Source organism: Apaloderma vittatum, unplaced genomic scaffold (genome assembly GCF_000703405.1).
Source record: "Apaloderma vittatum isolate BGI_N311 unplaced genomic scaffold, ASM70340v1 scaffold30705, whole genome shotgun sequence".
Classification (NCBI taxonomy): Eukaryota; Metazoa; Chordata; class Aves; order Trogoniformes; family Trogonidae; genus Apaloderma; species Apaloderma vittatum.
In genome coordinates this window covers 311-21,733 of record NW_009716151.1, presented here as the reverse complement: position 1 = coordinate 21,733, position 21,423 = coordinate 311, and the positions used below count along the sequence as shown (strand labels likewise).

General features: G+C 47.6%; 1 protein-coding gene across 1 annotated transcript in view; it reads left to right on the top strand.

Annotated features, from left to right (window-relative positions):
- The window catches only part of FGF18 (fibroblast growth factor 18), a 44,023-nt gene extending 22,901 nt beyond the window's left edge, over window positions 1–21,122 (top strand). Inside the window, exons 2-3 of the mRNA XM_009869417.1 lie at window positions 2,908–3,014; window positions 20,823–21,122. Coding sequence (XP_009867719.1) covers window positions 2,908–3,014; window positions 20,823–21,089 — 374 coding nt within the window. The 3' untranslated portion in view covers window positions 21,090–21,122. The remainder of the gene's footprint in view (window positions 1–2,907; window positions 3,015–20,822) is intronic.
- The last annotated feature ends 301 nt before the right edge of the window (window positions 21,123–21,423 follow it).

The following is a 21,423-nucleotide window of genomic DNA, read 5'->3' as shown; positions in this document are numbered from 1 at the left end:
CCATGGGGTGCAGGGTGGTCTCTGAGGCTCGCAAGCCTCCTTGGGGTGCTGGGGTAGGTATGCAGGGGTATTTACTGGGGTGAGTGTTGCACTGGATGCTTGCCCATCCACTGTGGCTCAGCCTGTACCGTGGCACTAGCTCGGGAGGGATCTCAGCACCGGTGTAACCTTTGCAGCCCGCGGGAAAGGTGACTTCCATTTAATTCTAAATTATGACATTATTTTATTAGATCTTTAAACTTTATTTAAATTCTTTATTTAAAAAGGGGGAGGAAGGTATCATATTTTAATTAGTAGCGGTGTCAAAGGAGACCTAGATTAATTATTTGAAATCACTCCATCCAGATGGTTTTAATTTTCACAGCAGGGAACCGGCATCTTTTTAAGGTGATATTTTTCAAATTAAAATCAGCTTGGATATTACTCACGCTGGCTGTGGAGCGAGGGGGTGGGGGACGTGAGCCGGCGTGCCCCGTGCTTGTCCATCTGAGCGCGGGCTGCCGGGGGGTCCCGCCTGGTGGAGGCACGAGCTGCCAGCTGTCCTTTGGGACTGCAGCTCAAGGCTCTGCCGTTGGAGTGTTTTATCAGCATCAGCTCCTACTTTGGCTGGCCAAAACCGGTATCTGGTCTTCAGCGTTATTCTTAGCAGCTTTAGTCACAGCCTGGAGACTGGAGTGGACGGGGAATGCCTTCCAGCTTAGATGGGAACGTGCCCTGTCCTGTCCTTGCCTGTGTGCAAGCTGTAGAGACCTCGCCTGGCCCCTTTGGTGGGTGGCCCTGGGTCCGTTTGCATGCCGGGGTGGATTTGACACTGTAGATCCGTGGGCCACTCCTTGGCGCTCTGGGTGTTGGCCGTGGATCTTGTGCCAGTCTTTGGGACTGCTTGTGCTGGCTCCACACCCTTCCCTCATGTGCAAGCTGCTGCCCTGCCCTGCCGAGGCTGACCATTAATCCTCTGCTCGTGTGAGGGAAGTCCTTTCACAGTCGCCTCCTCAAAGACAGTCAAACCTCGGGCCACTCCCTTGTCTATTAACGCTGCATTGCATCTGTGCAGCCTCCCGGAGCTTCTTGGAGCGGTGTACAGCCACCAGGTTATATACCATGGTGGTCAGCCTAGCCCTTGAAGACCTGTCTGTGACCTTGTGCTGTCCTCCCATGCCCTGGCTCAGCTTGTCTTGATATTCTTACTACGATGGGATATTTCTGGTTCACATGGCCGTTACTCACTGGAGCAGTCACTGGTTCGATACAGCCTTGGTGGGTACAGGGAGAAAGCCTGCAGCACCCACTTGTCACTCATGAGCTGCTTGCTGTCACAGGTACCCAAAAGCATGGTGCATTTCTGAAAGACTTAGATAAATATCTGTAGTCACGTGTGATTCCAAGTGATACTCTGCTGTAATACAGGCATTATCCTGCTTGCTGTCAGAAAGAACTTATTCTTTTTATATCCCCTGTGATAACAGATTTAAAAAAATATATCTAGATAAATGTGAGCAGCCAATTGCTAGAAAACCCTGAGTTTGTGGATGTGACTGAGCTGCGAAGGGAAAACTTCATTTAGGGCTCTTGTGAGTTAAAGGTTTGTGATATTTGCACTGCTGCAGAAGCCAAAAGCTGACTTTACAAGTGGGAAATATATTAATGTGTTTAAATGAAACAAACTCCGATTTCTATCCCCGTGGTAAATCCTTACAGTGAACATACTTGCTCTTAGAGGGTTTTAAAGTTTGAAATATGAATGCCAAAAAGAATGTGACTTTTTGCAGCACAGATCAAACATTCTCCAGAGTTTGGCAAAAGCCATGTTTCTACGGCAGGGCTCGGGTCTTGCAAGCGTGAGTATTTCCAGAGCAGGACCGTGGATTTGCACTTGCTGACACTCACACATTCTTGCATTGTGTTTCGACCATGTCTCCTTTCTCCCTCTCCGTATCGGAGATGGATCTGAACCAAAATGTCCAGTCTGCCTGTTCCTGCCTCTTCAGGGAAATTCCTGGAATCTGAACCTCGAGCATGACTGGAATTCGTATTTAGATCAGAGATGGAATAAGGCACTGAATTTGGACGTATCTAGGTTTTCGAGATGATGATGACGTGCTACACAGCAGGGTGGCAGTTTGGCCACTTCTGCAAATACAATTGTGCCAAGGCAGGTGGCTGATGAAGATGCAGAAGAAATCTGTCCTCTAGCATAGCTCTTGGCAGTGCTCGAACCAGCTCTGGCCTCGATAAATGTGTGAGGCACTGTGAGATTGGCTGTATTTCTCCAGCTAGAGCAGGAGTCATGGACCTAGACTGCCAGAAGGCAATTAGTGACCTCCTGGGAACATAGCTAGATCTACAGAGAACATCTGCAGGGTGGTGTGCATTGGACAGGACAACAGGGCCACGTTTCTTCCCTGCTAGCTGTTGTGGTGGTCTTTGGGAGATCATAAGTGTGTGGCTGGACCACTTCTTTGCAGTGTTTGAGGGCTGCTGGCTGTGGGGAAAGGATTTTCATTCTTGCCATGCTAATCTTCATGAGAATAAAATCCATGTTCTTATCCTCCAAGAACCCTCCTGCAGTGTGAAGGAGAGCATTAGCCTTGAGCTCGACTGGGGCTGTGGGGTTGGTGGGGACATCTGGAGCACACACGTGTGTCTGCATGCTCTGTGCTAAACTGGCATTAAATCTGGAGCATCCCCATGGGAGTCAGTGGAGATGTGTCCGATCTGCACCTGTGACCAAGCCTGGAGGCTCAGCCCTGGGTGGTTCCTTGGGTTGTTCCCTTGCAGAGCATCCCAGCGTGGTCTGGGTCGGGTGGAGGTAATGGGACAACGCGCTAATGCGCTTTGCACACTCTGACTTAATGGGACCACATTGGTAAATGCTTTTTTTTTCTTTTTTCTTTCTTCCTTTACAAGCCCAGCTTCTAGTGGAAACAGACACTTTTGGCAGTCAAGTCCGGATCAAAGGGAAGGAGACAGACTTCTACCTTTGCATGAACAGGAAAGGCAAGCTAGTGGGGAAGGTAAGTGTTTCCTATTAATTCATTTGTAACATGAGTGTTACCTTTAGCAGCCTCCTCAAGGCTGTAATGATGTGTTTGAGCTTCGCCTGTCAGCCTCAAATGAGAAGCAGGACGGAGGGTATGTGGGGTTTGTAAGCCCTTCCTCACCTCCAAAAAAATCCATCTCTGCAGCCAGCCCTGGGATTCTGACGATGCTTCCCATGCGGATGGGTTTGCACTTTACAGTTGCGTTAAATTGATGTGAGGTGTCATCTCAGTGCCCTGGTGTCATAGAGTTGTTACTCCATCTTTCTTTGGAGGGAAATTCAAAGAGAAAAAAGAGCAAGCGAGGTACTGGGCTCCTTTCAGTGATGAGCCAGGGGATGGTGTGGCAGAGCTGGAATCCGAGCATCGTACTGGGGCTGAGCCTCACGGTTCTAGCATTACAGGAATATTTTATTACTTTGGATCCCTGCACAATAGAAGCACGTAACAGATTACAGTGTATTCACCCATCTAGCTTAACTTCTGTGCTGAAGTCATATATTTTATATACTAACTTGTCTTTGTAACCTAGGTGCTTCTTCTTTATTGTTGGCAGACCTAGAAGCTTGCTAGGTAGGCAGGAGCTTGCTCACAGCTAAAATACCACCAAAAAATAAATATAACTCAGCCCCTTCCTCCACTGCTCGCACTTTGCACCACAAGGAATTAAAATCTGGCAACTCCGTGGCCGGGAAGAAGGGAAGCTTGAGTTTTGTTTTGAGTCAACACAGCGAAAGCCGCACTCCCACACAGAAACCAGATTGCTGTGATGAACCATTATTTACTTTTGTGGTCCCGGGAGTGACACTTGCGGGACACGTGCCTTCCGCGGAGGATCCCTCCTGCCACTCTCGTTTTCCTTGTGAGCAGCGTGGCTGCTTCTGTTGAGCCTCAGCTGCTGCAGGCGGCCGCCAGCATCCAGGACCCTGGTCCTGGAGAAGGAAATTCGTTCTATTAACCGGATTTAGACCTCTCAGGATACACATGGATGGTTTTGAAGATTGCCCTGAACACAAAGCTTGCATTTGATTTCTCTTTTTCTTTTCTGGTGTGCCTTAATTTTTCATCCATTAAATGTGATGATAGCATTTTTCCCAGAAATGTTTTAGGGATAATTTTTTTAGTTTTCATGAGGTGCTCCACAGTAATGGAGACCTTAGATGCATTCAGGTTAGATGGAGTAAAATGAGTGTGAAATCTCCTGGTTTTTTTTTAACACATCTTACCCCAGGGTGGATCAGAGGGGGTGCAGATTGCAACCTGCATCCTATCCTGGTCTACGCTGAGAGTCCTGGAGCACCCTGGCAAAGTCAGGGGCTGTTTTTCAAATTGCGTACTATAATTTGGCAAGATTCGCCCCTTGATTTGGCCCATAGGTCACCAAGGCAGGACAGTTCCTTAGCTTGTCACCTTTCATGCAAGTTTTTGTGATTTGTGTTGTTTTGTTTTTCTTCTTCTTGATGTGCTTTTCGTGTGGTTAAATTGGTGAATGTTTTGTTCTAAAAAAAAATAAAATAAAAAAATCTATTCTTGTACATATGAGCCTTCCCACCCCAGACTGCTGACAAGTTCACAGACCAGCCGACCTGAGCAGGAGGGGGTACGGAGAATGGTGTTTGGAAGGAAAATGTTCCAGACGTGTTGCTCGTATTAACAGCTTCTCATGAGCAAAAAGAAAAAAAAAGAAAATAATAGCATGTCTTCTTGATACAAAAGAGTGTGGTTTTAATTAGTATCATAGTTTCAGCTCTTTTTGTGGCAAGAGTTTGAGGGAATGCTTTTTAGCTTGAATGCTCTAAACAGCTAGTAAACCCCAAGGAAAACATTAGATAAAAGTTACGCCTGGGCTTATACAAATATTTAAGTTCAGTCTTGGGGTGTAGGGTAATGAAACCCATAAACTAATTGTTTCACGGTCACCCCGGTATGTTCATTTGGCAAGAGAAGAGCCATGGGACCAAAACCGGGTCTTTTTCTCTGCTCGTTTCCTATTGCCTTACACTGCATAATCCTCAGCAATACCAGCATATGCCATCTGGCTTTGTTCTCCTCAGTCAGCAGTTTTGAATCCTCCCCCCGCCCAGTTGAAAACCTGCTTTGAATTTAGTCCTTTTTGTTTCCCCTAATCACCTACAAAGGGTGTGAGGGAGCAGGTTGTTGTTGTTCTCGGCTGGATCCAGTGATGGGTGCGAGAGCTCCAGAGACTGGGCTTGCTCCCCACCTCGTGTTGCAGGCGAACAGACTAACCCACAGGGCTGAGAAGAAAAGCCTTCTGCGTCGTTTTTATTTTTTTGCCAGAAATTGCACCTATGCCAGTGTTTCTGAGAGGAGGCCATCTGATGGAACTCTCAGGAGCCCCAAACCTTGTGTTTTCTCCATGGCTCTGTTGCTCCCACATGTTCACAGCCAATGTTGGCCAAAGGGTTCGATGATGTTTTGGGCAGGCTTCTAGTTTTATTTATTGTCACAGCATGCAACTGCTGAGGTCACTGATGCTCTATGTGATGGTTCTGAAAACTGGAGACGGGGCACATGTTGTACAGGGAGTGACTTTCCTGTTAAAGGCAACCAGCACTGGGGGAAAACAAACTGGATTGTGTTTTCTCATTGTTTCTTAGTATTATGTTGAAGAAGACCTAAGAAACATTTTTTTTTTTTCCTTCTGGCCTTATTTTTTTTGCCTGTGGGTTTTTGGGTGCCTCTATGTATGCACATGTAGAAATTATATGTCCTGAGTTTTCTGACTTTGCTGAAGTTTTCTATGGACCACTGAACTTTATCGTAGAATAGTTTGGGGTGGAGGGAACTTCTAAAGGTCATCTAGTCCAACCTTCCTGCAATGAGCAGGGACATCTTCAGTTAGACCAGGTAGCTCAGAGCCCTGTCCAACCTGATCTTGAATGTTTCCAGGGGTGGTGCTTCCACCACCTCTTTGGGCAACCTGTGCCGGTGTTTCACCATCCATGTTGTAAAAAACGCCTTCCTTATATCTAGTCTGTATTGCTTTTAGTTTAAAACCATTACCCCTTGTCCCCATCTTTCCTGTAGACCCTCTTTAAGTACTGAAAGGCTGCAGTAAGGTCTTCCTGGAGCTTTCTTTTTTCCAGTTTTTGTGGTGGAGTTATACTAAAAGGAGACAACAGGAATGCTGGGTGCTTTTCTTAAAAGCTTTTTTGACGTTATTGTTAATTCTGTTTATTTGTCTCAGGCTTCTTAGAAACCTGGGGAAGAGATGGGGACCCTGAAAGGTTCAGCTCTCCAAGGAGAAGCGCAGTGTGGCTTGTCCACTTGTGCCAAGGCACTGGTCACCTAGAACACAAGAACGCCGAATATTTGCAATAATTCAGTGTGAGGGGAGAAGAGGAGCTATAACGGTCTCTTTGGAGGAGGTCTGAGTTTCTAACTGTGGTTCTCCTGGGGAGTCCTTCTGCGATTTTTCTCTCTGGCTTAGCTTCTCTTGCCTTGTGTGTTGAGACAAGGACATCAGTAAAATAGGGACTTCATGTCTGTAGAAGGCTGTCAAAGGTAATCGCAGCCCAGGGTGTGAGCGAGTGGCGGTTAATTCACTTGGCCACCTCTGACTGCTCTTGTTGAGCCTGTTCTTACACCAAATTCATGCTCTTGGGAATTGCGGGATGCTGCAGAGATTTTCTTGCCCTACCCTGTCCCAGTCCCCTCATCAGGAGAGTTTTGCAAGCAGTTGGTGATCTTGGTGAAGCTTAAACTGGATCTGTCAGCATCATTAGACCAAAGCCCTTTAGGCACTGCTGGGGCTAGTGGCTGATATGTGGTGATCAGATCCCTGGGCACTGTTGCCAGGGGAGTTCCTGTGGTTCTCTACCAGCTACCCATGGGATCATGCAGTCTGGTGGACACTAGTGCCCAGCTTATAGCGGGTATCCGTAAGGAAAGTATTTTGCACTCCTGACTATCCAGGCAGAGAATGGGGCTTTTTTTGTGGCCGTACCCAGGGCAGAGGAGAACAGAGCTTGGCTTCCTGCAAAGCTGCCAAGTGGGAGAAGAGTCTGCTTATTGCAGACCATGGCAAGGGAGACATCAGTTTTCAAAGTAAAATGTAGAAGCAGGGAAGGTAAGTAAAGGCTGGAGGGATCCAGAAGATTTGAGAAAACTGGGGAAGGAGCTAAGCACATCTGTGGTTTGATCTAGAAGTTTCTTCAGAAGATGCTTCAAGCAATCCCACTAATGTTCTTCCATGGCATTAGGTGGATTGTGTCTTTTCCAAATCAATCAGCAATATTATTCCCTGTTGGTTTCATTTGGAGAACAGCTCCATCTCCCAGTGTGTTAAGCAACTCCTTGAGCTCTTCCAGGAAGGAGAAGCAGGTGGTGCGTGCTGGAGCCATCTCCTCAGGGTGGGATGGGATTGGGAGCACAGGTGGAGTTGGGACGGTGTGGGGACCGTTGGTTGTGTGCTGTGCCCCCATGTAACACTGCTCCACAAAATATGGATGTAATCATGATATTGCGAGTCTGCAGGAGATGCTGCACCACTGTCCTTCTTCTGAGGTAGGATGTGGCTATGGAGAAAGCTCCAGAATTAGGGTCAGAGTTCAAAAAAAAACCAACAGAATGAGGTCTGTCACAGGTACCAACCCTGCCAGCTCTACAGAAAGTGAGAGCAGTGAAGTTGTATCCCAAGAAGTTCTTGCTTGTTACATCAGTTCTGCTCCTTCCAAGAACTGAGAGCATGTGATCCTATAAAATAGGTTATTTCCCCCCAAGTCCACTTGCTGACTTGCACCATCTCTCCTTGGGTTTTCTTTTAAAAGTCCTCAGTGACCCGGTATACACACAATCTCAGAAAATCATTATAGTATACCTGCATTATTTTTGACAAAGCATTTTACTGAGTTTGGTTTTATTTCTCCATTTCTCTGTGATTAACCTGAACAGTGGGGAAGAAGCTGTTCAGTGAAAGGCAGGAGCCCCCCAGCTGGTCGGGCTCCAGACAGACGACAGGTCACTCGACCCTTTGCTGGGGAGAACAGCGTCGCTGACGCCACATCTGTGGGCGCTGAAGCCCTCTTGGCTCTCGGAGATCCCGGATGAGCAGTGCTGAGCTGGTGCCCTCGAGCACGGTCCGGCTCCTGGAGAAAAGCCACGCTAGCCAAAGCGTGGCCGTGCCAGGGGTATGTCACCTGCTGCAGGGGCTGGAGTTGGCACTACTCTGCTGGCCACCATCACCTCTCCCCCAGCTCTGACCAGCACCGCTGTGCTGACGCCACTTAAGGCATAGACCTGCAAAGATTTTTTTTTTTGTTTTTCCTGGTGTGATAACTACTTTCGAAGCCAATATATTTCTTAACGTTACCAGAAAGTTGCTAATACCATATGGCAAGGCTCTCCGTATTTTGCAGGACAACAAACAAATTGTTGCTGGATGCCAGACTGCTCTGGCAGAGCTTTATCACCGATGCCTGCCAGCAGTAGCCTTCAGGGGATAGTAATAATTTGGGGTTGTTTACATTGCCGCTTTAAAATAGGAGTTTTCTTGAAGTGTGTGTGTGTATTTAGTCAGGAAAGTTGGCTAAAAAACCTCTGACAGCATCAAAGGGTGAAGGTGCTCACTATGGCCCATGCATGAGGTCTTGGCCTTATATAATAATAGCTCTGGCCTTCCAGGAGAAGAAGTGTGTTATGTTGCAGGAGCTCCAGGCGTTTCCGTGGGAGCCACCCTTTGTGGGACAAGGAGACTCACCTGGGGTAGGAGACACCAGCTGGTTTCTCTGAAGCCTTATCAGTGTTTCTGGGCCAGTTTGTTCATCAGGTGACTTTGCTCAAGGCTGAGGTTGAGCGTTCTTGCCAAGCTACCTCTGGAACACCGAGGGTGTCAACCTTGCTGTAAGGCCAGGGGTCTGTGTTAGCCTGAAGCAAGGACTTTGAGGATGAGCTCCGAGCCTGATGCCCTTTGCGTGGTATCGGGATGCGAGTCTTCCCTGTCTGTGCCGTGGTCTCTCTGACAGCCAGATGTGCTGCAAAGACACTGGGAGGTGCGTGGTGAGGGCAGAGGGGCAGCTTGAAACTCTGATGTAGCGGATGAGGTCTTTACGCTCCTCAGCTTGTATATTTAAAACCACGCCAAACTGCATCTTGGCTTTGGGGCAGAACTCTGAGTTTCACAGGGTTTTGATGCTTATCCAGATTTTTTCTCGGAGTTGCAGAGTATTTGCGTTGCTTGAAAGCAGCTTGTAAAACCCAACAATTTCTGGGGCTGAGTGCTGAATTTGCAGCGAAAACACGACCAGCATTAGCGGGGTGTCAGGTTTAATAGCGTGCGTTTTGCGGATCTCTCTGTGACATGTTCAGCCATAAACTATTCTGACTTGGCATCTCCTGTGAAAGCAAAACTTGACATGGCTTTTGCTGGATCTCACTCAGATCTCATTTTGAGCTGCAATCTGGTTCTTCGTAGAGGGTGAGATTGGTCCTTTTTTAAAGTGAACTGTTCCCAGGCTTTTGCTCCCCTGTGAGTTTCTTTTAGTTTATGTCATCTAAATAAATGCTTTCAATAGAACCTGGAGCCAAGCAACCTTGCACCCTGTCATACTTTCTGCGGGGACTTGATCTGAAGCCAGCCTCCAGTGTCCACAAATTTTGAGTCAGGGCCTGTGGGATGGCAAAGGTCTTGGAAGCAATGAGATGACAAAACCAGTTTTCTTCTGATTGACCCACTAGAACCTTCTGCATTCATCTAATTAGGCTTATTTTCTGGAAGGAAAAAAAAATAAATTGAATTATTGTTCTGAAAACTTAGAAGCTAAGATTCTCATGAAATTGAAAGCAGAAATAGAAGCTAAAATCAGCAATCACCCTCCTCCATCCTCAGCCCCCAAATATCGTGAGGCTTACGGTCACACTGAAACCTTTCACGGCTGCTCCTTTCCCATTGCTGGGTGACCTGAAACATCGCATTCAAATTTGTATCATCTGGTTCGTTTGTTGCGGTCCCGAATCTTTATAGTGCTGGAAACATGTCAGAAGAATTTCCCTAAGGCGAGGTTGCAAGACGTTACCATGAGGGTGTTGTTATCACCCAGCCTTGGCGTGTGGGGACACAGTCATTTGTCCTGTTACTTCTTGGTAGGCGTAATGAATGGCCAGACCCCAGCTTTTTGGCGTTACCTGGCTTTTCCCGGAAGCCTTGCTCTGGGTGGCACCACTGTGTAATGATTCCCCAGAAGCCACTTATGGTTGAGCCCAGTGAAACCTCTTTCCAGTGTTTATTGCGCTGAGGCTACCTTGGCACAGAAGGGGATAGGCTTTGATGCTGCAGGGGTTCCTTCAGAGGGGCAGGAGTTTGTGTGAGCTCACTGGACATTTGCAGTGACAACTTTTGCTCTGAGCAATAGACCTTGTCCTGTTCTGTATGTGTGGCGATTTGTTTACAGCAGCATTTCGCACCGAAGTTTATCCGGGGGTGGGAAGGAGAAGGGAAAATCGATGTGAACGCGGCTGGTGAGTTTTGTGGGAGGCATTTAGCTGGTTTGCAGTGGTGTGGGACAGCAGGCGGCTGATCTCGGTGTCGCAGGGAGAGCAGAGGTCATCTTGAAGCTCCGTTTGTGGAAGAGGGAGAGCAGTTTGGTGGGTACCGATAAACACTGAAGGGCTGCAAGGAGAGATGGGAGAGTTTGCAGAGAGAATGGGGGCAGCCAGGGAAGGCTGGCAGTGCTTGAGCTTGTGATGCATGGGTGACCCGTGGAAGACCTCAAAGATTGGGTCTTTATGCACAATGGCACAAGAGACTGAGGAGATGGAAGAAACATGCTTGTATGGAGAAGACCCATTTGTTTCACAAATGGTTAAAACTGCATCAATTCTTGACAGAGTCTGTGGGTGCACATAAGCTTGGACGCCAAAGCCCTGAAGGATGCCTGAGCCAGAAGACTCTGGTAGTCACGGCACTAAATGGAGAGAGAGGCTTATGCCGCTGTGTAGGCATTTACCAGTGTTTTCCCTTTACTGATCAGTCGTTAGTGCTGGTTTTACATTTTACCTGCACAGTCTGATGGGTTTAGGTCATGGATTCCATAAATGGAGCACATCATTAAGCTCATTTATGTCCCCAGTGTGCTGATGGGGTTGGATTTGCATTTAGCTCCTTTGCCAGGTAGAACGTTGACAGTGTGGGCTGGACATCACCTAACACCTTAGAAAATTAATGTGTGTATTTAAGGTCTATGCTAAGTCCTTCTGTGCTGCCTTCAGTTCTTGCAGTCTTCTAAGCCCCCCGGGTGGATGCTGATGCTCTCGGGCTGAGCAAGGAGAGAAGGTTTTGATTTAACCAAGCTATGGGTAGAGGAACAGTGCATCACATGAGCTAGGAATTCTGTGAACAAGGCTTCCTCAGATGGTAGTGGGAACATCCAAGATGGGACTAGTGCATTACATCATTTCATGGGCCAGGCCACGTGGTCAAGAGGTCGTCATAGTCATGTTTTAGCCATATACAGACATTTCCAGTTGATTTAAGCTTCTCTGTGCAGCCACAATGCTTTAAGTGTTTGCTTCTATTTCAAAAAATAAATTACTTCATGTTGTTGGCTTTATGCTGTGGAGTTGCAGTTGCTCAGCTGAGGATGTGGGTTGGCCCTTTATGTCCAGGCTGTGTCTGGTCACTAGAGAGCTGTGCGTGAGTTTCTTGCAACTCTTCTTTAGCAAGCTTCTGTGTTCCTGTGGATAGTCCTGAGAAGCATCAATTCTCTCTCATGCTGGTGTTTTGCAAAGTCAAGGTTCACACTGAAGACCAAGCTTGTAAGCTTGACCTCTAAATCTTTTTGTTATCCCCAGCCTGGAAGCTGTATATCCCCTTCCCGAGAAATATTATCACCTTTTTGAAAGCTATAGGATAATTTAATTTAATCCTTTTGATCTTCAAGGAGCAAGTGTCACCATAAAGATGCTGACATCCTCTCCCCTGTGTTTCCTGGTGGCTGCAGCTGTGTGTCATGTTGGAATATTTCTGCTCTCTAAGGTTAAATGTGAATTAGAGTTATTGAGAGGGGATCCCTGAGTCCTGGTCATGCCTTACCCTGTTTGGGTGGAGGGGGTGTGCTCTATGTGGCTGGCGCTGAGTATCAAGTTGAATTTAATTACTTTCCTCAAAGCATCTCATCTCCCAAGTGCAATTTTCATTGGTCTTGAGCATCTCTAAGATAAGGGTGATGTTTCTTCTAAACATTTCTTTGCAAATATACTGATGGATTTAACTTGCAACAAGGAAAAAGGCGATACAGCGTTGTCTTCCTCAAGTGGATGCTGTTGAGATGCACATTCAAGTGGATCCTGCCCTTCAAGGACTGCTTCTACTTGACTCTCAGTTGTTTTTTGGAGATCAAATGAGAATGGAGGCTAATTCTGAAGTGGAGAATAAAACCTATGCCTCAACAGTAGAAAAAGATAGTCCATTTGATACGGCCATTTTTAAGGCCAAAGAAAAGTAGATCTTGCTTAAATACATTCTTGTTCTTGGCATTTTCTTACATTGTCTTATGGCATCTTAAAGATACTAAATTTTCCTAAGGGACGACAAGTCTCCAAAACCTTGCGTTTGTTGTAAACAGATGGAAATTTGTCATTGACAGGCTAGACCATTTCTGGAGGATAACATTTTAAGGACGGCACTTGATTTGATCATGGATTTCTCTTTTTTTCGTGCTAATACAATTCAACACAAAGAGAACAAATGCCATGCTGCAGTCAGTGACCTTTCTTGGTCCTAAACTCCACTGGTTCAAACTCACCTCAGGGAAACTGGTGCTACCACCCCGGAGTATTGGCTGAATGAGATTTCACTTGTTTGAAATGGTAACTTAAAACCGTGTATGTTTGTTTAATAACTCTGGGATTTACCAGACCTGCTATGGGGTCAACAGCTATTCTAATCCTGCATTCTTGCTCCACTCATCATGTAGACCTGATTTAAAAAAAATTTCCTAGAGTGGAATAGTTCCCTACATGAAATATATTTTTGCTTTTAGTTGGCTTTTACAGAAGGTTCAGGACTAGCCTGTGGGGTCTCAGTGGAGGCTGAAAATGACTGCTTGAGAAGGGAACACAGCAAACCTGGGCAGTGAGTACGACCAGCAGGCTGTGCTTTGTACAGATGGGTAAAAGTGCCTTCCCAGCTCTTAGCACTTAGAAGCGTACGTGCAGCTAGGTCGGATGGGTGCAGGTAATGGTAGATGCTGTAGATCTGCTCACATGTCACGCCTGAAAACCCGCCTGTGGTTTCAGACCTCCTGGAGCACTAGCTTGCTATTGCAGTTTTTACTTGAATTAGTTTTTCCTGAATTTTCTGTTACTTTCACAAAGTTGATTTAAAAAGTGATTGATATTTCTCATCATTAATAGTAAGTGCACATAGCTCTCTGAGGTGCACTTAGCAATTTCTGTTAACCAAATATACAGCTTTCCAAATGAAACCCACCTAGTTTGCTCTAATTATGGGTATGTGCCGTCCTGCCGTACTGTTGTCAATAAATGTGTCTGGGAGGGAGGGAGCAGGAGAGGTGTCCTGGTGTGGTTTCAGCCTTGCTTGGTCCATCCCTACAAACATTCCTTTCATCTCTGTATCCTCCCGTTCCTCCTGTGACAAAATGCTGTTCTGGAGCAGTGGGAGGGTTACAGAACAGACATTGGTTGGAGAAGTGGAATTTTTGAGTGAGAGATAGAAGGGAAGAAAGATTTTAAACCGTTCTCTTCCTCCCTTGGTTCTTGGTTCTTGTCTCTGACGGGAGAGAGCTCTGCGAAGCCTATCAGTCCTGTCTCATGCCAGGACTGCCTGTTTCCCCATCCTTACAGGAGAGATGGGATGAAGCCCCTATGAGGACGGGCAGGTGGGTGCAAACGTGGGCGATGCTGCCTTGAAACAGGGCCTCTGGCTGGAGATGTACCCTCCCTTCCGCATGGGTTTTGTATTACTTCCCCTGCTTCATGAGTGCACTTAGATGTCCGGTATACATAATTAACCTCTCCACTGCGCTGGCAGACGCTTTTATTGAACTGCCCGTCATGACTCCTGAGTATTTTCCTCGGAGGATTGTGCAGGTTCAGAGGCCAGAGAGCTGGAGGAAACGTGCACGAAGCTGAGTAACTCTTGGCAGTTATAGATGCGGCTCCCCTGATTTACAGCCCAGTCTAGGAGCAAGAATGTGCATGTGGGTCAAGAGGTGTCTCTGTGGTCAGGGTGCCTTGCTGTAAATCCAGGATGCTGAGCATCAGGATGCTTATGACGGATCCATCCTGATAATGCCTGTAAAGTGCAGGAGGATGGGTGGGCCCAGCTTACCAGCACCAGAGCACTCAGGTTTGCCATGCTGGGAGGGGGTTGCACCTCCCATAGTGTTGCTGGTTCTCGCATCTCCTTGTCACGCTTTCTGACCTACCTTTAAAAGGTGTATGTGTGAAGAGGGAGACGTGGCAGTGCTAAAAGCTGCGATATCAACACCACTCCTGCCTTGCCTTCTTCCACTGGGGATTTTCTAAGCCATGTGGAGTGAGTCTGGAGGAGACTCTGAGCATTGCCCATCTGACTTGGAGCTGAGTTTGTGCAAAATCATGGAGAAATATTATGCTTCCTGAAAATCATATGTTACTAAGGACATGCTGCGTAGACAGCTTTGTAGGGGTTATCAGTGATGCTGGGTGCACCAGCCCTCGGTCATCTGCTGGGGATGCTTCAGGCGTGGCTTGCTGGGACTGCTGAACTGCTCATCTCCTGAAACCCTAAGCCTTCCCTGACGCCACCGCTCTGAAATTTAGGAAATACAAGGCAGGATTTCTCCTATATAATGCAGTGTGTGAATGTAGCTGCCAGCACTTGGGGAGAATTTGCAGCAGCACTTTGAGACAGTTGCTGAGCTACTCGGGTGTGCTTGCAGCCGGGGTGATACCCAGCATGGTGGGGTACCACTGCTCAGGAACCCCCTCTATCTGTCAAGGGTGAGGGAGGGATGCAGAAAGGATCTGTTTTCAGAGTGGTTTTGCAGAAAACCTAAGTATGCACACCTCTCAGAAACCTTTGGCTTGAGCAGTATCCCTGCTCCAGGATTTTTGGGAAGGAGGAGGCTTGCTTTCCTTGCAGAGGGAAGCGCTCCCGCTTGTATGGAGGGCTGGTATCTGCACAATCTGACTTTGAGCCTGGGGAGGGTGATGGAGCTGAACTTGCAGAAAGGTGATAATTGGGCAGGAGAGACATCCCCCTCCCTCCCCGCTCACTTGAAAGGTTGTGTCTCGCTGCTTTTTATTCCTGGGTCCTCACAGACATCTTTCATAGGGTTTGGTGTTTGTTATTATTTGCAGCGCATTCCATTGCCTTACCCAGAGGGCTTCTAATTGCTGCATCATTTGAGAAGCGAAGAAGAGGGGGAAATGTTTTAACACAAGCTTAGCTAGCCACAGCTTAACACAACATCACTGCTAGGGCCTAATTTGTGCCCTGATCTTTGCAAACAGAGAAACCTTTCAGTCTTGGAGGCATCTCTCCCCACACTGCGGTGTGAACACGAGCTGCTTATTGTTGCTGTAAAAGCCGAGCGCAGGTCGGATTTGCCGGTGCCCACTGAGCCAGATTTGTGAAGCACAAATGAGAAAACCTGCCCCGGCTTTCCTTTCCCATCAAAAGCTGCTCAGGTGGCTTTAGCTCGGCAGGGCTAATGGGGAGGAGGCGGAGGCGGCTGCTGCACCTGCTCGTGCTTTGGCTCGGGCTTGGTGGCACAGAGGCACGTGGTCCCCCGGCGCAGCAAGCTGTTCGTGGCAGGGGTGAAAGCCGTTCGTTGCAGGTATGCTGCGCTCGGAGGAGCGCTCCTGCTCCGACAACAAAGAGCCCTTTGATCCTTTCCATTTGGAGAACTTGAAACAAGAAAGCCAAACTACAAGAAGACCAAGTTGGGTCATAAAAGGGAGAGCAGGAGCACCAAAGTGCTCCGGAGTGTAATTGTAGAAGCAGCAAATGCTTTGGCACTTAATTCTGCTTTAGTGTCAGTTCAACATGTTTTACGTTTAATACTGAGGAGCCCGTCACCAAATGCTCTGCACAAACAAACCATGGCTGCTCCTTGCTCAGCTCAGGGTACTGGGAGAGCCCCTGGTTCCAGTGCAGCTCCTGCAGCTCCGCTGCCTTCAGCTGCTCACGGGGTGGAATTGGCTCGTGGTGTAGCAACAGTCCCATGCTCCAGAGATCTCTTTCTGGATGGGAAGCCTTGGCCAGCTGCTGCCACTCCAACCCTGCTCGGGGACTGGGAGGGCTCAAGTCCATCGTATTGTCACAGAATCACAGAATCACAGAATGTTAGGGGTTGGAAGGGACCTCTGAAGATCGTCTAGTCCAACCTTCATCCCAGCATATCTAACCACTATACCACAGCCTCAAGTGCTAGATCTACTTTTTTTTTAAACACCTCCAGGGTTGGTGACTCCACCACATCTCGCTGTGCCCAGAGCTGGTCCCTCGCTGCTGTTCCCAGGAGATGCTCCATTGGAGCCAGCACTTCGTGCTGCGCCGGCGCAGCTGGGCTTTCCCTCCTGTCTCCGCAAACCTAGGTGATACCCATGGGGTTTCTGGGGAAGGTGGCATTGAGATCAGGCGTTTCAGAAGGAATTTATCAGAATTCTAGCTAACGGCCACCACGTCTTCCCATGCCTATATGGGGAGATGGCAGGTGCGGGTTTAAACAAACAAAAAAATGCTCTGAATTCTTTCTCTGCAAAGGACTGAGCTGCAGGTTGTCCCCTCCAACCTGAGCTGTCTTGTTGGAGTTACAGGGAGGCACTGGGAGCTTGGCTGGAGATGCTGCCTGTGAGATGGTGGTGAGCAAATTGCAGGAGCAGCTCCCAAGGACATGCGGGACACCCTGGGGACCAAGAAGCCCTCTCACCCCTCCTGCTCTATGGGGCTGAGGGAGACGTGGGGCTGGGAGCGTGCATCCTCCCCAACCACCAGGCCCTTCTCGCGCTGCTCCCAGGCTTTTCAGCAACTCTTCTTTTATTTAAAGAATCAATTCAAAATGCAAACCTCCACGATTTGAAGAGGGAGCGCTCTGCCAGGATGCACCTTGCAGAGCGCTCCTTGCAAGTGCGGCTTGGCAGCATCTCCTGGCTGACACCAGCAGCGGAGGGTGCAGCCCCGTGTCGGCAGCGAGCGTTTGCACGGGGAGCTCCTGGGGAAGGGACGAGCGGGTGGCCAGAGGAGAGAGCAATGCTCAGCCAAAGCTGGCTCCCTTTTCTCTACCATCCCTCTCTCTTTAGAGGAGCAAGGGGATGGGTGACAGACCCGATGAGTGTTTTCCTGTTGTTTAAATAGGGTCGTGATTAAGTGATGAGCATCTGGTGAAAACAAGGTGACACTTAAAAATTATTGAGAACCCTTATAAATTGCTTTTGCCCCTAATACGTTACCACAGGTCCAGTTCTCTGTGATGTATGTAACATGTACTAGCGATTTATTCTATTTGAGGTTATAACAGATGCTGTAAAATCATCTTGTGAGTATCTGAAGATCATTTGTCTGTCTCTGACGTGTCTTAGCATGGACAGGAATGCTCTGTTTGGGGAAGTGAGAGTCCTTATCCTGATTTATCTCAAGATGCTTGTAAGTGTTACTGCAATTTCATGTTATCAAATCATTTAGCTCTTCCTCTTCCAGAGCGAAGTTATTTTATCTCATGCACCTTGTTTACTTCAAATTAGCCCTGAGGTTGGCCTGAAGTTGCGCCTTGTTATTCCTCCACCTCCTGTCTCAGGCTCTGTTGGCAAATTTGAAGGTACAAGTAAATACTTTTTTGTTATTAATAGAATAACTTCCCCCTCCTACACACACATTTTCTTTTCATTCCAGTCTTCGTTTTCCATGAGAAACTGACAATGCAGCACAAGCGGAAACCTCCCAAATTGCATGAAAACGCCTTATTTCTCCTAGCAACAAGGTCAGGGCTCAAATCCAGCACCTTTCCACGAGCGTAGGGAAAACAGCCCTTCCAATTACCTGCTCCCCCTGCGCTACGGATCCGGTCGGTTCATCAGCACCTGGGTTTGGGTGGATTTGAAACTCAGCCACAGTATTGTTTAAAAATGCTCCATTCATTGGGGAAGGGTTTGTAGTGGGCTGAGCCCTGAGAAACCTGGGGCCGGTTTTATGGCTTCCCATTGAAACCTGGTGGAACCCCGTGGTGTCGGCTGATTTCCCCCTTTCCCACTCATGTGGCTTTGATCAAACCCAGGGCTCGGAGAATGACCAACCCACCCCCCCCAGGAACTGGAACCACTGAGCTTTGCCCAGTTCTGCCATTCATTAAAGCGTTTGTGAACTTCCAGTTGTAGATGATAAAATTTTAGGACCTTTGTGCCTAACTTGGGATGGAGATTTTGGTCATATGGCAGACCTTGTTTTGCCCCAGTGTAGGGAACATAGACCCTGTTTGACATAGAAGCTGCCACAATCTCCTGTCCCCTCTTAATGAGACCTACCCATGGTAATGAAACCCTTTAGGCAGGTTGGTGCATTAATGATTTTAGGATAAACATCAGATACTGTTGCACAGATTGAGCTGAAGCTCTGCTAAAGGTGTTAAGCCACAGAGAGATGGTTGGTCCTGGAGACTGGCGATGCTGAAGCTTTTCCCCTGTTGTTGCTTGCTTGACTCCAGCTTGGGTTGTTGTGCCTGACAGTTTCCAGCTCGGTTTGTAGCTTATGGGTGGTTGTTTGGAGGTCAGAGGGGCAGCGAAGCCTGAGCCAGTTTGGCCCAAGGAGTTTCCCTCCTGTCCTGTGATCCCAAACTGCACCAAACTCTGTGACTGCCCAGGACTTTTTAAGAAGCCTTTGGGAAAGAGCAGGCTGACCTGGCCCTGGGAAAGGGTGGAAAGCATGTGGGACTGGCCTCCTCGCCCCAGCCGTCATGCCCAGAGGAGCCTCTGAGCAGAGCCACTGCAGTCAGGGACCAACCAGATACTTGTGGTCACGCTGCCGTGGCTGTCCTGTCCCACCCAGGGATGGGACAGGCGAACTGGCTGAAGCCAGAGGGTCTGATGCTGTTTGTTTTGGATGGGGAAGGTTTAATGGTAAGCATGGCAGCAAGCGCAGGCCTTCAGTACTGAGGGACTCGTTGTCTGACTTCAGTAGAGAGTTGAATTGAGCTAATACTGTGATGGAAATACTTCCTTTGGCTTTGCTGAGCCTTAGATTTAGTTTTCCGTGATGTTCCATACTGTACTTATGCCTGTCTGGCATCCATAGAACACCCAGAGCTGAGACCACAGCCAGGGCTGAAATGAGCCCATATCTCCTCCCTAATACCTTTCTGATGCGTAAAACATCGTGCCAGTACACGTGATGATGTGCGATGTTCTAGGTGCAGCACCAGTAACTCAGCAGTTAAAGGGCAAAGCGTGTCTTCTGGTGGAAGATTATAGGCAAGAAGAATTTCTTGTGTTTCGGTGGAGGTAAAGATGCTGTTGTGTGATGCTGCAACTCCCTCCAGTGCTGTGTGTGCTGTGTAAGTTAGAGTCCCGAATCCAGCCTGAGATCCATGTGCTGCTGTGTTCTAAGTCCATTTCTGGGTCTGTTAGTCTGGATTGCCAAGCTGAGCTGGATCCTTTTTGCTAAAATCTTGAACCAGCACCTGCATCAGGGAAGGAGTCCCAGCAGGGCAGGTGTTTCGCTGGGGAGCAGCGCTCGTGCTCGGAAGCTACTGGCCTCCAGTTCTGTGCTAATGTCTGGGAGGGGTTTTGGGACATGGCTTCCTAAGCCCGGCCCTGGAACTTTAGGTGACTGCTTTGAGGCTAAGACTGAAATGTTGGGAAGTGGGAAGGACCATGTCTCCACTGCCACCAGAAACGAAACCCTCTTCCAAATGAAAATCTGCCCTGTGCAAGGAGGGGCGTGAAATTGCGTACTTGCCTCTGGTGGTGGAGCCGGGCTGGGTCCAGTGGCTGAGGACACTGCTGCCCCGTCGTCCCCGAGATGCGGTGGATGCTGACGGGACTCTGTCCCATCCAGGGAGCCGCTCTGGCGTGGGAGGACCCTTCCTGCTGCTGCTCTTGCTTGGGAATCTGAGTCAGAGCCAAGCCTGGGGTGAGCAGTTTGGCTCCCAATTAAACTTTGGGGTTCTCCGGGGTCCCAGGGACTGGAGGGGGAACATTCCTGATCCCCACACCCCTCTGACTGGTCCCTGGAGCTCCACACCTGGGTTAGGTGCCCAAGAGGCTGTGGGGAAGAGTTGTCGAAGCGCTTGGGGAGGCTTAGAGCAAGGCTTGTAGTGATTTTAGTGGGCTTTGGGTAGTTATAGACGCAAGCCCATTGGGTATTTCAGAAAACATCAGAGGTGAGCAATTGAAGGGGAAACGCTGTTGATTGGCCCATGTGAGATTCTGATTTTTGCATTTTTTCTGATTAAATGTGTTGTTTCTCTGGCACAAGTTCAATTTGTCCCCCTTTCCTAATGGAAAAAGTCTTGCTTTGCTTGCAGTTGAAGGAGCTGGACTGGGTAAACTTAACTGTTGTCTTTGAAAAATCTTTCTCTCCTTGGGTAGGAGTGTTTAAAAAGGATGAAATTATGACCTCATGCTTTCATGCTCTTTTTTTTTTTTGTAATCATTTCTGTTTCAGCTGATGTTTGTTACTGTTGCTGTTAACAAAGTTTGAACCAAAAACAAGGTCCAGATGTGATGATTTCATTGATGCCAAATTGGGTTTTGGTGACTGAACATGCTCTTGGATAATGATTTTTTTTATTTTTATTTTTTTATTTTTTTTATTTCTTTCCTTTTTAGCCTGATGGCACCAGCAAGGAGTGTGTCTTCATTGAAAAAGTCCTAGAAAACAACTACACGGCACTGATGTCAGCAAAATACTCGGGCTGGTACGTTGGATTCACCAAAAAAGGGAGACCACGAAAGGGGCCCAAGACCCGGGAAAACCAGCAAGACGTACATTTTATGAAGAGGTACCCAAAGGGGCAAGTGGAGATACAGAAACCTTTCAAGTACACAACAGTCACCAAGAGGACTAAGAGAATACGACCCACCAACCCCAGTTAAAAATAGACAAAAACAGTGTCACAGTAATAAACCACAAAAAGAAAAAAAAAACTGCACCAGAGGAATATTTTTGCATTAAAAATAAGGAAGAAGCTCTATTTTTGTACATTGTGTTTAAAAAAAAAATAAAAATAAAAAAAATTAATAAAAGACTAGATGGCAAACGCTGGGGAAAAGCTGTTAGGGATTTATTGTGACTTGAAAAACAAAATGAACTGCTCTATTTAAATTGACTTCTTGTTGTTGATGACACACAGGTGCTTATTTTGCTTTTTTGGAAAGGACAACTTTTCAAGCATATCCCCAGAGGAGGAAACAAAAAAAAGTAATTATT